This window comes from Lissotriton vulgaris, chromosome 7, assembly GCF_964263255.1.
Source record: "Lissotriton vulgaris chromosome 7, aLisVul1.2, whole genome shotgun sequence".
Classification (NCBI taxonomy): Eukaryota; Metazoa; Chordata; class Amphibia; order Caudata; family Salamandridae; genus Lissotriton; species Lissotriton vulgaris.
Genome location: NC_141695.1, coordinates 809,433,262 through 809,446,492, shown reverse-complemented (window position 1 = coordinate 809,446,492; position 13,231 = coordinate 809,433,262). Strand labels below are relative to the sequence as shown.

Here is a 13,231-nt window from a genome sequence, read left to right as displayed (position 1 = left end):
TGCTAGCACCACCCCTGACAGGACTTTGTGTATTGGGACAGGGAGAGCTGAAAGGATTGTGACACTGCCTGGGGCACACAAGGTGTCCCATGCATAGGCCAGTTCAAACCGGTGCTTGGGCTTCCCTGCCCCAGCTCTGGCGTGAAACTGGACAAAGGGAAAGGGGTGTAACCACCCCCTTCCCTGGTCCCACCCATAGGAGGGACCTAGCAGGTAATCCAGCCCCTAAGATTGGTATATAGGTATGAGTCACTAGGACTTTAGATTATCCTGACTGAAACTCTGAACCAAAAACTCTGGACCTTCATCACTCTACTTTGGAAGAAGACGACTGAAGAATCTCCCTTGTGGTCAAGGAGTGACCACCCTGCACAAGCAGGCACCATCCAGCGATCGACGACTTGTTTGCCACCGCCTCCCGCTGGAGCTCGAGCCCAGAGCCTGACAAGAACCGGATTCCCAGACATCCAACAGCCCGATCCACAGTCCCTGCAAAGCTGAGACCCTTGGAGGCGACGTGAGACGTGGGACCGGCCATCTTGAAAAGTCTGCGACCAGCTAACTGTGCAGCCCCGAGGTCCCCTCGAAGCTGTGCATTGGGGATTGAGAAGCCCCAGCCCCGAGCAGCATCTGCACCGAAGATCGGCCCTGCACACTCCACGAGTTCTGCATGGGGCGCTTTTGCATTTTCCTGCTCGACGCGCCTTCCCGGTCACTTGCCCGTTGGCTAGTGGCCATCTTGGGGACGAATCTTTGATTTTCCACCACTGGTCTGGTTGCTTCAGACTGGCCCTTACTTCCCTCAAAAAAAGCAGCCCCTCAGACCTTGCTGGTCTGAGTAAGAAGCCGACATCATATCCTGCGTGGGTTGCCTTTGCCAAGGCTTGCAGCCTCCAATCTTGAAGCCGACACCGCTGACAGTGAGAGCCTTCGTGGGACAATCCGTGCCTGACTCGTGGTTGTCGTCGATGACTCCTGGTCCACGTGGCTGAAGAGACAAGCTTCCCATCAACACCTGATTGCATCCCGACATCCCCTTGTTCCGTCCTGGTTCCATCCTGGTCACTGGCTAGTGACCCAGACTCTGTCCCCTCTGCTTTCAGGTCTTCTACATCTTCGATCCACCCTTGGATCCAACCGGACTCTTCTCTCCTGGTCGACTGCAGCATCTTTTCTCCAAGGCTCCATAGATCTCCACGACAAAACCCAACACACTTTTGGACCTATGCACCCACTTCCTGTGGGTTAGGTAACGCGAGTACTATGGTGCTCCTGTAGAGGTCTACATCCCTAGTGTCCTAGTTTCCAGTGGGTAAGTTCTAGTCCAGTCGGAAGACTCCCAAACCTTTAACTTTATAACTTTTACGCACCCTTTGACTTCAATGTGCAAACGCGTGTGCCTTTAGACACTGCACACGCATCCCATGGGCCTCCCGCTCCCTAACCATTGTTAGTACAGTGTAGCCCCAGCGATTCCCAAGGCCCTAGGCTTACCATTGTTTGTGACGTGGTACTTATACCACTTTCTTAGTATATGGTTTAGCGGGCCACCCCGGCCTATCCATACTTATGCAACTTTAGTCTATTCTATTAAGTAACTTGTTTTGCGCTTGTGCTTCTGTGCTCATAAAGAGTTCAGGGGTTTGTTTAGAAATAAAATACATATATATTTTCAATATATATCCTGTGTGGTGTCCTTTCATTTGGTATTAAAGGGATTGCATATGGTAAAACAGCTGGCTTCACATGCCCTCTTGAGTTAGACTGCTTTGTCCATGCTACCTCTAGGGTAGGTGGTCTATAAGGTTGACTTTACAACCATCACCATAAGGGTTGTTTGGACTGGTGCAAGGTGCTCACTAGAATAGTGAACATTATATACCAGGCCAACTTCTCACAATAACAGAAAGTGAAGTGGCAACTAGCGCTCAGCCATACTATGAATCTGACGGGGGTTGCTGTGTAAATGTGGCCTGGCCAGCCTATCCCCCAACTAGATAACATTTGAAAAGGAGAAGGAGAAAATGCCATCAAGTATGCTTGTTATGTGAACTCGTGTATGACCTCGCCAGGTTGCAGGTACTGTGGTCATTGGGTAGGAGCTTGGGGAGCCTTGCCCTGGAATAGCATTAGACTGCCAGTTTGCTCTGGGCAAATGAAACAATAATGTCTGAGGTCTGAGGGGTAACATCTGGGGGACGGGGCAAGTCAAGAGTCCCCGGACCAGGCCGGTATAGAGTCTAGGTCAATGCCGGATCTAGACGGCGATTCAGAAAAGGGGGTGGTTATGAACAGAGTGTCTGAATTAAGCAGACCACTCTTACCCAGTCCAAAGATCAGGGCTTGATCCATCACCGTTATTTATCTCACTGCACCATCCCAGCTCAGAACCTGGCTATATGCAAATCAGTCTGTCCCAGTGCATCATGGGAACAGGGCAGACTAAACTACCAAGCCAATTCTTCACCAGAAAGGAGACAAGCTACCGGGGACCGGTTTCTGGCATTTCAGCCGTCTTCGGCCCGGCTTGCTTGAATCCTGATGGTGCAGTGAGAAAGGGACTCATGTCTGAGTATACCCTGACACACCTATAGTGGCCAAAAACGATTCAGAAAAGGGGGTGGTGATGAACAGAGTGTCTGAATTAAGCAGACCACTCTTACCCAGTCCAAAGATCAGGGCTTGATCCATCACCGTTATCTATCTCACTGCACCATCCCAGCTCAGAACCTGGCTATATGCAAATCAGTCTGTCCCTGGCCCAGTGCATCATGGGAACAGGGCAGACTAAACTACCAAGCCAATTCTTCACCAGAAAGGAGACAAGCTACCGGGGACCGGTTTGTGGCATTTCAGCCGTCTTCGGCCCGGCTTGCTTGAATCCTGATGGTGCAGTGAGAAAGGGACTCATGTCTGAGTATACCCTGCCACACCTATAGTGGCCAAAAACGATTCAGAAAAGGGGGTGGTGATGAACAGAGTGTCTGAATTAAGCAGACCGCTCTTACCCAGTCCAAAGATCAGGGCTTGATCCATCACCGTTATTTATCTCACTGCACCATCCCAGCTCAGAACCTGGCTATATGCAAAGCAGTCTGTCCCTGGCCCAGTGCATCATGGGAACAGGGCAGGCTAAACTACCAAGCCAATTCTTCACCAGAAAGGAGACAAGCTACCGGGGACCGGTTTCTGGCATTTCAGCCGTCTTCGGCCCGGCTTGCTTGAATCCTGATGGTGCAGTGAGAAAGGGACTCATGTCTGAGTATACCCTGCCACACCTATAGTGGCCAAAAACGATTCAGAAAAGGGGGTGGTGATGAACAGAGTGTCTGAATTAAGCAGACCACTCTTACCCAGTCCAAAGATCAGGGCTTGATCCATCACCGTTATTTATCTCACTGCACCATCCCAGCTCAGAACCTGGCTATATGCAAATCAGTCTGTCCCTGGCCTAGTGCATCATGGGAACAGGGCAGACTAAACTACCAAGCCAATTCTTCACCAGAAAGGAGACAAGCTACCGGGGACCGGTTTCTGGCATTTCAGCCGTCTTCGGCCCGGCTTGCTTGAATCCTGATGGTGCAGTGAGAAAGGGACTCATGTCTGAGTATACCCTGCCACACCTATAGTGGCCAAAAACGATTCAGAAAAGGGGGTGGTGATGAACAGAGTGTCTGAATTAAGCAGACCACTCTTACCCAGTCCAAAGATCAGGGCTTGATCCATCACCGTTGTTTATCTCACTGCACCATCCCAGCTCAGAACCTGGCTATATGCAAATCAGTCTGTCCCTGGCCCAGTGCATCATGGGAACAGGGCAGACTAAACTACCAAGCCAATTCTTCACCAGAAAGGAGACAAGCTACCGGGGACCGGTTTCGGGCATTTCAGCCGTCTTCGGCCCGGCTTGCTTGAATCCTGATGGTGCAGTGAGAAAGGGACTCATGTCTGAGTATACCCTGCCACACCTATAGTGGCCAAAAACGATTCAGAAAAGGGGGTGGTGATGAACAGAGTGTCTGAATTAAGCAGACCACTCTTACCCAGTCCAAAGATCAGGGCTTGATCCATCACCGTTATTTATCTCACTGCACCATCCCAGCTCAGAACCTGGCTATATGCAAATCAGTCTGTCCCTGGCCCAATGCATCATGGGAACAGGGCAGACTAAACTACCAAGGGTAGTTTGGTTTGCCCTGTTCCCATCATGCACTGGGACAGGAACAGACTAATTTGCATGTAGCCAGGTTCTGAGCTGGGATGGTGCAGTGAGCTAAAAAACGGTGATGGATCAAGCCCTGATCTTTGGACTGGGTAAGAGTGGTCTGCTTAATTCAGACACTCTGTTCATCACCACCCCCTTTTCTGAATCATTTTGTCCACCATAAGCGTGGAAGGGTATACTCAGATGTGAGTCCCTTGCTCATTGCACCATCAGGATTCAAGCAAGCCGGGCCGAGGACGGCTGAAATGCCAGAAACCGGTCCCCGGAAGCTTGTTTCCTTCCCAGTATAAGAATTGGCTTGGTAGTTTGGTTTGCCCTGTTCCCATCATGCACTGGGACAGGAACAGACTAATTTGCATGTAGCCAGGTTCTGAGCTGGGATGGTGCAGTGAGCTAAAAAACGGTGATGGATCAAGCCCTGATCTTTGGACTGGGTAAGAGTGGTCTGCTTAATTCAGACACTCTGTTCATCACCACCCCCTTTTCTGGATCTAGACGGCGACACCGTGGAAGGTGATGGAAAACGCACAACATGATGGGCTGCCACTACATGAATTGCCTCCCGTCGCTCCATCGGGATCTGTGCCGGGACTGGTGCATTCACTGCGAGGCATGACATCTTGCCCCTCCTCCTCTTCCTCTGCGCCGGTTACGTCTGCCCTGCCTGGATAGTGACAAGCCGTCGGATGGCCTGGACGATGTCACCAAGCCAGTTTCTCTTAGCCAGTCCCATGCGTCAGATGGGGAGTTTAAGAACCGGGAGGTTCCATCTTTTACACCCGCAGCCGCGCAGGGGACAGCTGAGAGTATCATAGGTCAAGGCCCCGCAATTGATGCTTCACTGCCCCGAAGGAGGTTTGTCTCGTTTGTACTGGGGCAGCGTAATCTGGGAAAAAGAGGACTGTTGCATTCTGTACTCTGGGCCCAGGGTTCTTTTGAGTCTCCTTTAATATTGTGTCTCTGTCTCGAAAGTTCAGGACTTTGAACAAAAATGATCGAGGGTTGGATCCAGGTGGCGGTCGGCGGGCTAGTACTTTATGAGCCCGTCACACCACAAATTGAGGGGGAGAACACCCAAAGGGAGAAATTCCTTCATCCACTTCTCCACATATTCTACCGGGATTCTCCCCTCCAGGAGGCCAATCACGCGCACATGTTTGCGGCGGGATCGACCCTCTGCGCCATCTCACTTGAGTTCGAGAGTGCAGACTCGGTCCAGTAAGTCCTGTAGAGAAACTGTGTGATTGCAGGTTTTAGGTTGCAGTTCGGAAAGCGTGAGCTCGGTCTTGCGCATTAGTTCAGATAATTTCTGATGATTGGCCCTCAAAAGCGTGAAGCGTGAAGTCCGAGACCACTTTGTCGATCCTATTCTCGAGAGAAGTACGCGTCTATGTCAGTGCCGTGCCAATCTTTTTGACCACTGCAAGTACTGAGTCAATTTTGGTTGAAAGGTCAGGGTGCTGTGAATCTGAGGGCTTCTCTATCTTTGAAGATGACCCTGCCCCAGAGTCTCAGAGGGCCCCCCAGCTGAGCAGCCGAGTGGAGGAGGCACATGACCAGACGCTGCAAATTGGGCATCGGGAGGCAATTACTGTGGTGCACCAGACTACTGAGGAAGGATAGGGCTGTCCGTCTCCTGTAATGCCTCCTATTCGTGCCAAATTGACAATGCGCGTGGTATACTGTGGACGGTATGTTCAGATGTCCACCGACCAGTTGTATTGTCCAGGGGCGCCAGGGGCGGATTGGCACTGCGGGCATTCGGGGTGGGCCGAAGGGCCGCTGTCTCCGTGCCCTCTGTGGGCCGTTTTTTTTCTCCCCTCTCCCAGTCCACAGAGAGTGCTCACTGTGGACTAGGAAAGGGGAGAAAAAAAAACCAGCCCACAGAGGGCACGGATACAGAGACAGAGAAATTAATGCAGCTTCACTGTGCGGCTGTGCAGCGATTATCCGCTGTGGCCTCTCTTCACCCCCTGCCATGCAAAGGAATCACGCTGGGGGTGGGCTGGAGAGATGTGTTTGTTTGCAAAAATCGGCCTCCCTGGGGGCCAGGTGTTGCTCAGGCCTTTGAGCCATTTTCAACTCGGCGCCCCCTGGGGCCCACGCAGCTCAGAAACAGTGTTAGTTTTAACACCTCGCCCACAGCCCATCACATTCAGGGCATAGTGGGCAGGAAGAATGGGAGTCACTGTGGGGGCCAGGTGATTTTTTGAACTTTCACCATCTTCAACTCAGCCTCCCTCTGGCTAACGTGGATGACCCAGCAGCTGTGTTTTGTGCTCCCCTGCCCGGACATTGCCCTGAGGCCTGGAGGGCTGGGGAGGGCTGATTAATTTATGAATTGCAGGGGCCTTACTGCTGTTCATGTGCTCCTGAGCTGAAGGTCTGGGAAGGGCAAGTAATAGCAGGGGCTTCCTGCTTATTAGGTGCTCCTTCGCTGGAGGGCTGGAATAATTTTGTGACAGAAAGGGGCCTTGCTGTTTTTTTAGTTGCTCAGCATGTAGGCCATTGTCATCTTGGCCCTGTGTCCTGGGCAAGAACAGTATCCTCCCACTTTCATTCCTTGTCTGTGCCAGGGACATCTTAAGGATTTTGGGGGCCCTGGGCCAAACATATTTTTAGGGTCGCTGTTTGGAACAGTTTTGAATTTATGGTCCAATTTCACCTCTTTGATGCCCTCTTTCAGCTGGTCACTGGACAGTGCACTACCATACTTGTCCAAATTCTTAATGTATTGACATATAATATTCAAGGACATTGACGTGTGTTTTCAATATTACAACACAGTAGTAGCTCACTAAAATTACTGCAAATAATCTCAGTGACATCCTCCCTCAGTGACATCCTTTCTCATATGTGATGGCCTGTTTGATCTCAAAGACATTTTTTATGGATGTTACATGAAACGTAAACACATTTTTCTGCAAAATCTCTGTGATAGGTTCTTACTCATCGCCCATATTAAAAATACATTAAAAAATTGTATTTAAAACAATCTGTTTGAGTATGCATGGTCATTAGGGCAAGATTGTCTGCAGAACAGAGCTGGCTCTATCAGGGGGCTCCCTGAAAGGCTGGGTCCCTGGGCCAGAGCCCACATTGCCCATACCTTAAAATGTCTCTGGTCTGTGCATAGGCATATGTGGCCTGATGCCAGAGTTGCAGAGATGGGGATTGAAGTTTGAGTCCCAGCGTCTGCTCAACAACCTGTGATTCTGGGCTTAATTTACTACAAATTAGACCTCAAAGTGTAACCAAATGGTGTTTCATGAAAGGGCATGCCCCTTGAATGTGGGCCACTTTTTTCGTCAGTGCCCGGGCCCAATTGTGATCCCAATCCGACACTGAGGGACGCCCCCGTAATTCGCCAGGGCTGCTGGGCTTACCACTGCTCTGGCAGTGACTAGGAGTGATCTGCAGGTAAACCAACACTCCAGGGAGTGAGTCAACTCCCTGGAGCGGGTGAGTGGCTTTAAAGTTGGATTGGCAGTCAAAAAGCTTTCACTTGGCCCGGAGGTAGAGGGGTATTCAAGAAACATGGAATGGCCCAACCCCCCTCGTGGGGGGCCCCGTGTCTGGATTCCGAGCTCGACAAGTTACCGCGTCTCAGTGGCTCCAACATGCAGGTTTGACCAACGTGGTCTAGCTCTGATAGGGTCTCCCGGTCCTCCCCACCTGCATGGATCTAGCTGGGGGCTTGTTATGTAGCTCCCAAGATTTGTCCAGTATTCTTCATGCCTGTAAAGGTGAAGCGGGGCTGGTGAGGGGGAGAGTAACCTAGTCCCGATTCGGCCCTCGTGTCACCTTCTTGTTGTGGTGTACGCCTGGATTTAAGTGCCGTGGCGAAGGTGAGGAGGAGCCGGAGGGAGGGAAGCCACAGCTGCAACTCCCAACAGGCTCCAACTGGCGTAGATATTGTTCCTGAGTGTTGTAGGGACCCAGCCCACAGAGGCTTCCAGTCACTGGGGCAAACCGTCCCAGAACCAAACCAACTGTCCCAATGTCTCTCCCGGTCTGGTGTTCGCCATGTTGTTGCCCGGGCTAAGCTGAGCCGGTAACGCTCAGCTCACCTCAGAGGGAGGGAGTATGCATATCAGCAGGGTCGGATTGGGATCACAATTCGGCCCGGGCACTGACGAAAAAAGTGGCCCACATTCAAGAGGCGTGGCCCATATTTAAGGGGCGTGGCCCACATTCAAGGGGCGTGCCCTTTCATGAAACACCACTTGCACAGACAAGGAATGAAAGTGGGAGGATACTGTTCTTGCACATGACACAGGGCCAAGGTGACAATGGCCTACATGCTGAGCAACTAAAAAAAATAGCAAGGCCCCTTTTTGTCACAAAATTATTCCAGCCCTCCAGCACAGGAGCACCTGAAAAGCAGCAAAGCCCCTGCTATTACTAACTTACTTAGCCCTCCCCAGACCTTCAGCTCAGGAGCACATGAACAGAGGTGAGGCCCCTGCAATTAGTAAATTAATCAACCCTCCAGGCCTTGGGAAAATGTCCTGGCAGGGGAGCAAAAAACACAGCTTTCTGGGTCATCCAAGGTAGCCAGGTAGCCAGCGGGGAGGCTGAGGTGAAGCTGGTGCATGGGAAGTGCCTTCCCAGTGTGTTCTGGCAGTTTGAGTATTTACCATTTACTGTAGTATTACCCTTGTACCTGTGTATGGTACCCTTTTGTAACTTGCACACATCACTTTTCTCTTGTAACACACTGTTTGCTACCTCTCACTTTTGTTTGCTTTAGATACTTGCACAAGTGCCACCATTGCCTACGTAACGTTTGTTCTTGTGCTGGAGTGTCTGCCATTAATTGCAGTATTATATCTCTACTTGTATTTTGTACGCTTTTGTAACCTGCACACATATCACTTTTTCCTCCTGTAATGTATCGTTTGCTCCTCTTGTATTTTGGTTGCTCACTATTGTTACTTTTGATTCATCTAACTTAACGTTTGCTTTTGTAATTTGTCCACTTATAATTTTCTCCTCATGTATTATTGCTGTTCCTAGTGTGAAGCGCTCTGACACCTTCGCGTAAAGTCTGCGCTATATAAAATCGCATAAATTAATAAAACAAAAAAAATCCAAACGTCACCAGGCCCCCACAGCAAGACCCATTCTTCCTGGCCCACTATGCCCTGAATGTGAAGGGCTGTGGGCGAGGTGTCAAGCCTTAACCGGATTCGTTTGAAGTTTTTGGCGCGGTCACGGCTGAGATTCAAAAAATATACAAGTGCTTTGAAATTGATCGAACTTGGACATCCCGTCAGAAATTGTAAACAGCACTCCTGTATATAATACGAGTAAAAAATGTTGGCACAAAAGATTCACTTCTTTGCCTCGCATCAACACTACAATTGAAAGTGCTGCTGCCGTCTTGAATTCAAATTTACGTGTCTCTAACTAAGTAAAAAGGGTCATCTATTGTATATAGAACTATTTTGTCCTGATGATGGTCTTATGAAAAACTCCCAAAAAGACCGAAACGTCGACTATTTTAGTCCAACTCTGCACCTTTGATTTTATGTCATCTTTTGATTTTCTTCTGATTTTGAGTTGAAATCAATGTACTATTGTGTTTAAGCAGTCTGGACTTAGTATTTGGATATGTCAAAGGAGGAAACAACTAATACCTTGAATATCTAAATAATATCCATGTATGTACCCTATTTTTCATGAATGCCCATCTTTTTTGTATATAAATATATTCTTCTGTCTTGAAAACAAATAATAACTTTCAGACAACACAAAACCCTGGTTTTTCGCATTTTATTTAACATTCATTGTATATACTGTGTTAGTGTGGTAACACTGTTTGTTCTGATTCTGTTGGACTTCTTTTTCTAAAAACTAATAACATAGGACAGCCACTGATTAATCTCAGGTTTAGGTACTTTGACTATTCAATACAGGTCCTAACAGTGCTGATAAATAGAAAAACAATAAAACCCCTTGCTGGCCATTTTTCTTATAATAAGTTTTGCCCGACCCCGCAAGGGTATATTGGGTTGCTCACCTACATATCCAGTTCCTAGTGTGAAGCGCTCTGACACCTTCGCGTAAAGTCTGCGCTATATAAAATCGCATAAATTAATAAAACAAAAAAATCCAAACGTCACCAGGCCCCCACAGCAAGACCCATTCTTCCTGGCCCACTATGCCCTGAATGTGAAGGGCTGTGGGCGAGGTGTTAAGACTAACACCGTTTCTGGGCTGCATGGGCGCCAGGGGGCCGAGGTGCAAATGGCTCAAAGGCCTGAGAAACACCTGGCCCCCAGGGAGGCCGATTATTGCAATCAATCACCCCTGCCCAGTCTCAGCTTGATTGCTTGGCAGGGTAGGGGTGAAGGAGAGGCCACAGCTGACAATCGCTGTCTCGCCGCACAGCGAGGCTGCTTTCATTTTCTCTGTCTCTGTGCACTCTGTGGGCCGTTCTTTTTTCTCCCCTTTCCTAGTCCACTCTCTGCGGACTGGGACAGGGGAGAAAAAACGTCCCACAGAGGGCACTGAGGCATCGGCCCTTCGGCCCATGCCCGAATGCCCGCCTTGCCAATCCGCCCCTGCATATCAGTAGAATGAGGCCCAGCTTCAATCACTCCTCTGGGTATCGGACACGTGCCCGACCCTCGTTACAACTCCCTCTTGTATCGCTCGCACCGGTTCGCAGTTTTGGTTCGGTCAGTGTGACTGTGCTATGCGGCCAACGAGCTGGCTGTGCCACAAAACGCCCTTCTCAGTGCCACTGCATTACATCATTGGGGGTCCTAGGCCCAATCGACCTCCGGACCCCATTCCTGGTTAGTTGTGGGTGAGGCCGTACAACCCTTCTGCCCAGCTCACCACTCCTATGGTATCAGCACCTGGGCTCTGCAGGCCGGCTGGTGTTCTCGGTGTCCGCTGCCTGCCAGGACCGCCCAGGAGCTTCAGTCCAGTCCGCTCCCTCTCAGGCCTCGTGAGTCGTTAAGCCGAGCCGCTTCTTATGCTGGAACCGGACTGTGCAAATTACAGTCTCCCTGCACCTGACACAGCTCCCGGCACCATCAGTTGCAGCCCAGGTTTTTCCGATTGACGTTCCTCGCCCCTGGGAGTGATGCAGCCGCGACGGTCGGGCTGTAGGTTCAGGCGCTTAGTAGGCCGCGCTCCGTGTATTTGGGGCGTCAGAGCGCCTACGTTTTCTTAAAGACCTCTGCTGGGATCCATAGGGGCTAGACAGTGCCCCCTGTGCCTGTGTTCTCGATTTTGGCTGGATTTACGCGGTAGTTGCCAGGATAATTGGGGGTTAGGGCAAGGAGCGGACTTAGAACACGTCCAGCATCTTGGGCACCTCGCCATGTCCCCCATTATTCATTAAATATTTGTCGTGTTGGTCTAATTTGATTAAGATAACTTCTAGTTTTGTAAACTGGTGTGGAGTCGTTTTGTGGTGTCTTTCACTGTGTTACTGTACTAAAGTGTTGCACAAATACTTTACACGTTGCCTCTGTTTTAAGCCTGCATGCTTTGCGCCAAGCTACCAGAGGTTGAGCTCAGATTATTTTATCTATATCTCGCTTACCCTGACTAGAGGGGAGGGTTCTGCCTGGCTTAGGTGTAAACCCTAGCTATCCAAAAAAACATTTCTAACAGTTATGTTACTGCATTGTTTGAAGTTGTGTTGTAATGTGATTGTTATCTCTATTTTGATTGTTTTGTTGTCTTATGTTCGTGTTGTTATTTTGTTTTGTGCGTTATGGTGTACTGTGGTCTGTAGCACTTCTGGAGAAGTTAAAACGTGCTGCTACATTTCCAGCTAAAAGTAGCATTCTTTTTAAAGTCCTAGTGATAAACAACCATTAAGCAGCCTGGCAGGACATATACATTCTAATGTTGATAAAATATACTACACCTTAAAAAAAAGATGCATCTCGGAGCAACAGTAGTTATATGTGCTGTAAAGTCTCTGCAGAACCTTAACAACCAATTGGATTTTTGCCATGGACTCTTCTATTTCTCCTTGCAAGCCTTTCATAATTTCTTCTGCACCCAAAAAGGTCCGTATCTGGATAAAAGAAAACAATTTAATACAGATAGGACATGCACTCCCCTAAATTCAGTTTAAAGAAAGTTTTGCAATTTTCCGACAACATTGTAAATTAAGTTTTCATTACGTACTTGTCAGGCTTGTCCGGGTTGGTATCTTTCTACCCCAATGCTCATTAAATCCATAGAACAGCGAATCTGACATTGTTACTTTAATAGAGGAGAGCCAAAAATATAAAGCACCCTTAGGAACACCAATTTCATCAATTAAATGTTACTTACCCGAAACACCAGAGGTTGTACCATGATTCCTTCTGATGAGCAGATACAGAAGGGGTCCATGTTCCCTGTTGCTCTACCTGCATTGCATATATTAGCTCTGAAAATCTATGAGTTAGTGGATAGGCTACAGATAGGAAACAGAGATGCAACAACAGCTCTGTGTATCTAAAGGAACAGTTACTCACTCCAGGGAAATCCTCATTATAACCATAAACAATGGAAAATATAATATATATATATATATATCCACAGAAAGTTTGTCGTTAAGCATACGAGTGTGTGATCAAGCACTCTGTGGAGTGCGAAACGTGTCACGCTTCGTTTATGGCGTGAATAAACCTTGCATATTTTTTAAATCAGCACTGTGATCTGTTGTTATTTTCACCCGAGAGTTCGTGTGGTACGCCGTTTTCTGTGGATATTAATACCGGCTTGCTCCGCCGGCAACAAACCACCCCATGAGAAGGCGAAGGATTTCCGTCAGGAGCATTTTCACTTTGGATATATATATACACACACACTGAAGAAGGCAGACCGCCAAAACGCGACTGTGGTGTAGCTCTTGAAATAAACATACTCTGTGACGAGGAACCTCCCGAGTGCTGTTTTCATTCCTGGGGACAAGCTAGGAATTGATGAGCGCAATATATATATATATATATATTCCAGTGCTCTATCTCACAGAATCCAATCACC

The 13,231-nt window shown here is 48.8% G+C and overlaps 1 protein-coding gene across 1 annotated transcript in view; it reads right to left on the bottom strand.

The window, feature by feature from the left end:
- DNAH17 (dynein axonemal heavy chain 17) overlaps positions 1-13,231 on the bottom strand; it is a 15,539,113-nt gene that overhangs the window by 14,185,333 nt on the left and 1,340,549 nt on the right. The window contains exon 8 of the mRNA XM_086931082.1: positions 12,120-12,272. Coding sequence (XP_086787208.1) covers positions 12,120-12,272 — 153 coding nt within the window. The remainder of the gene's footprint in view (positions 1-12,119; positions 12,273-13,231) is intronic.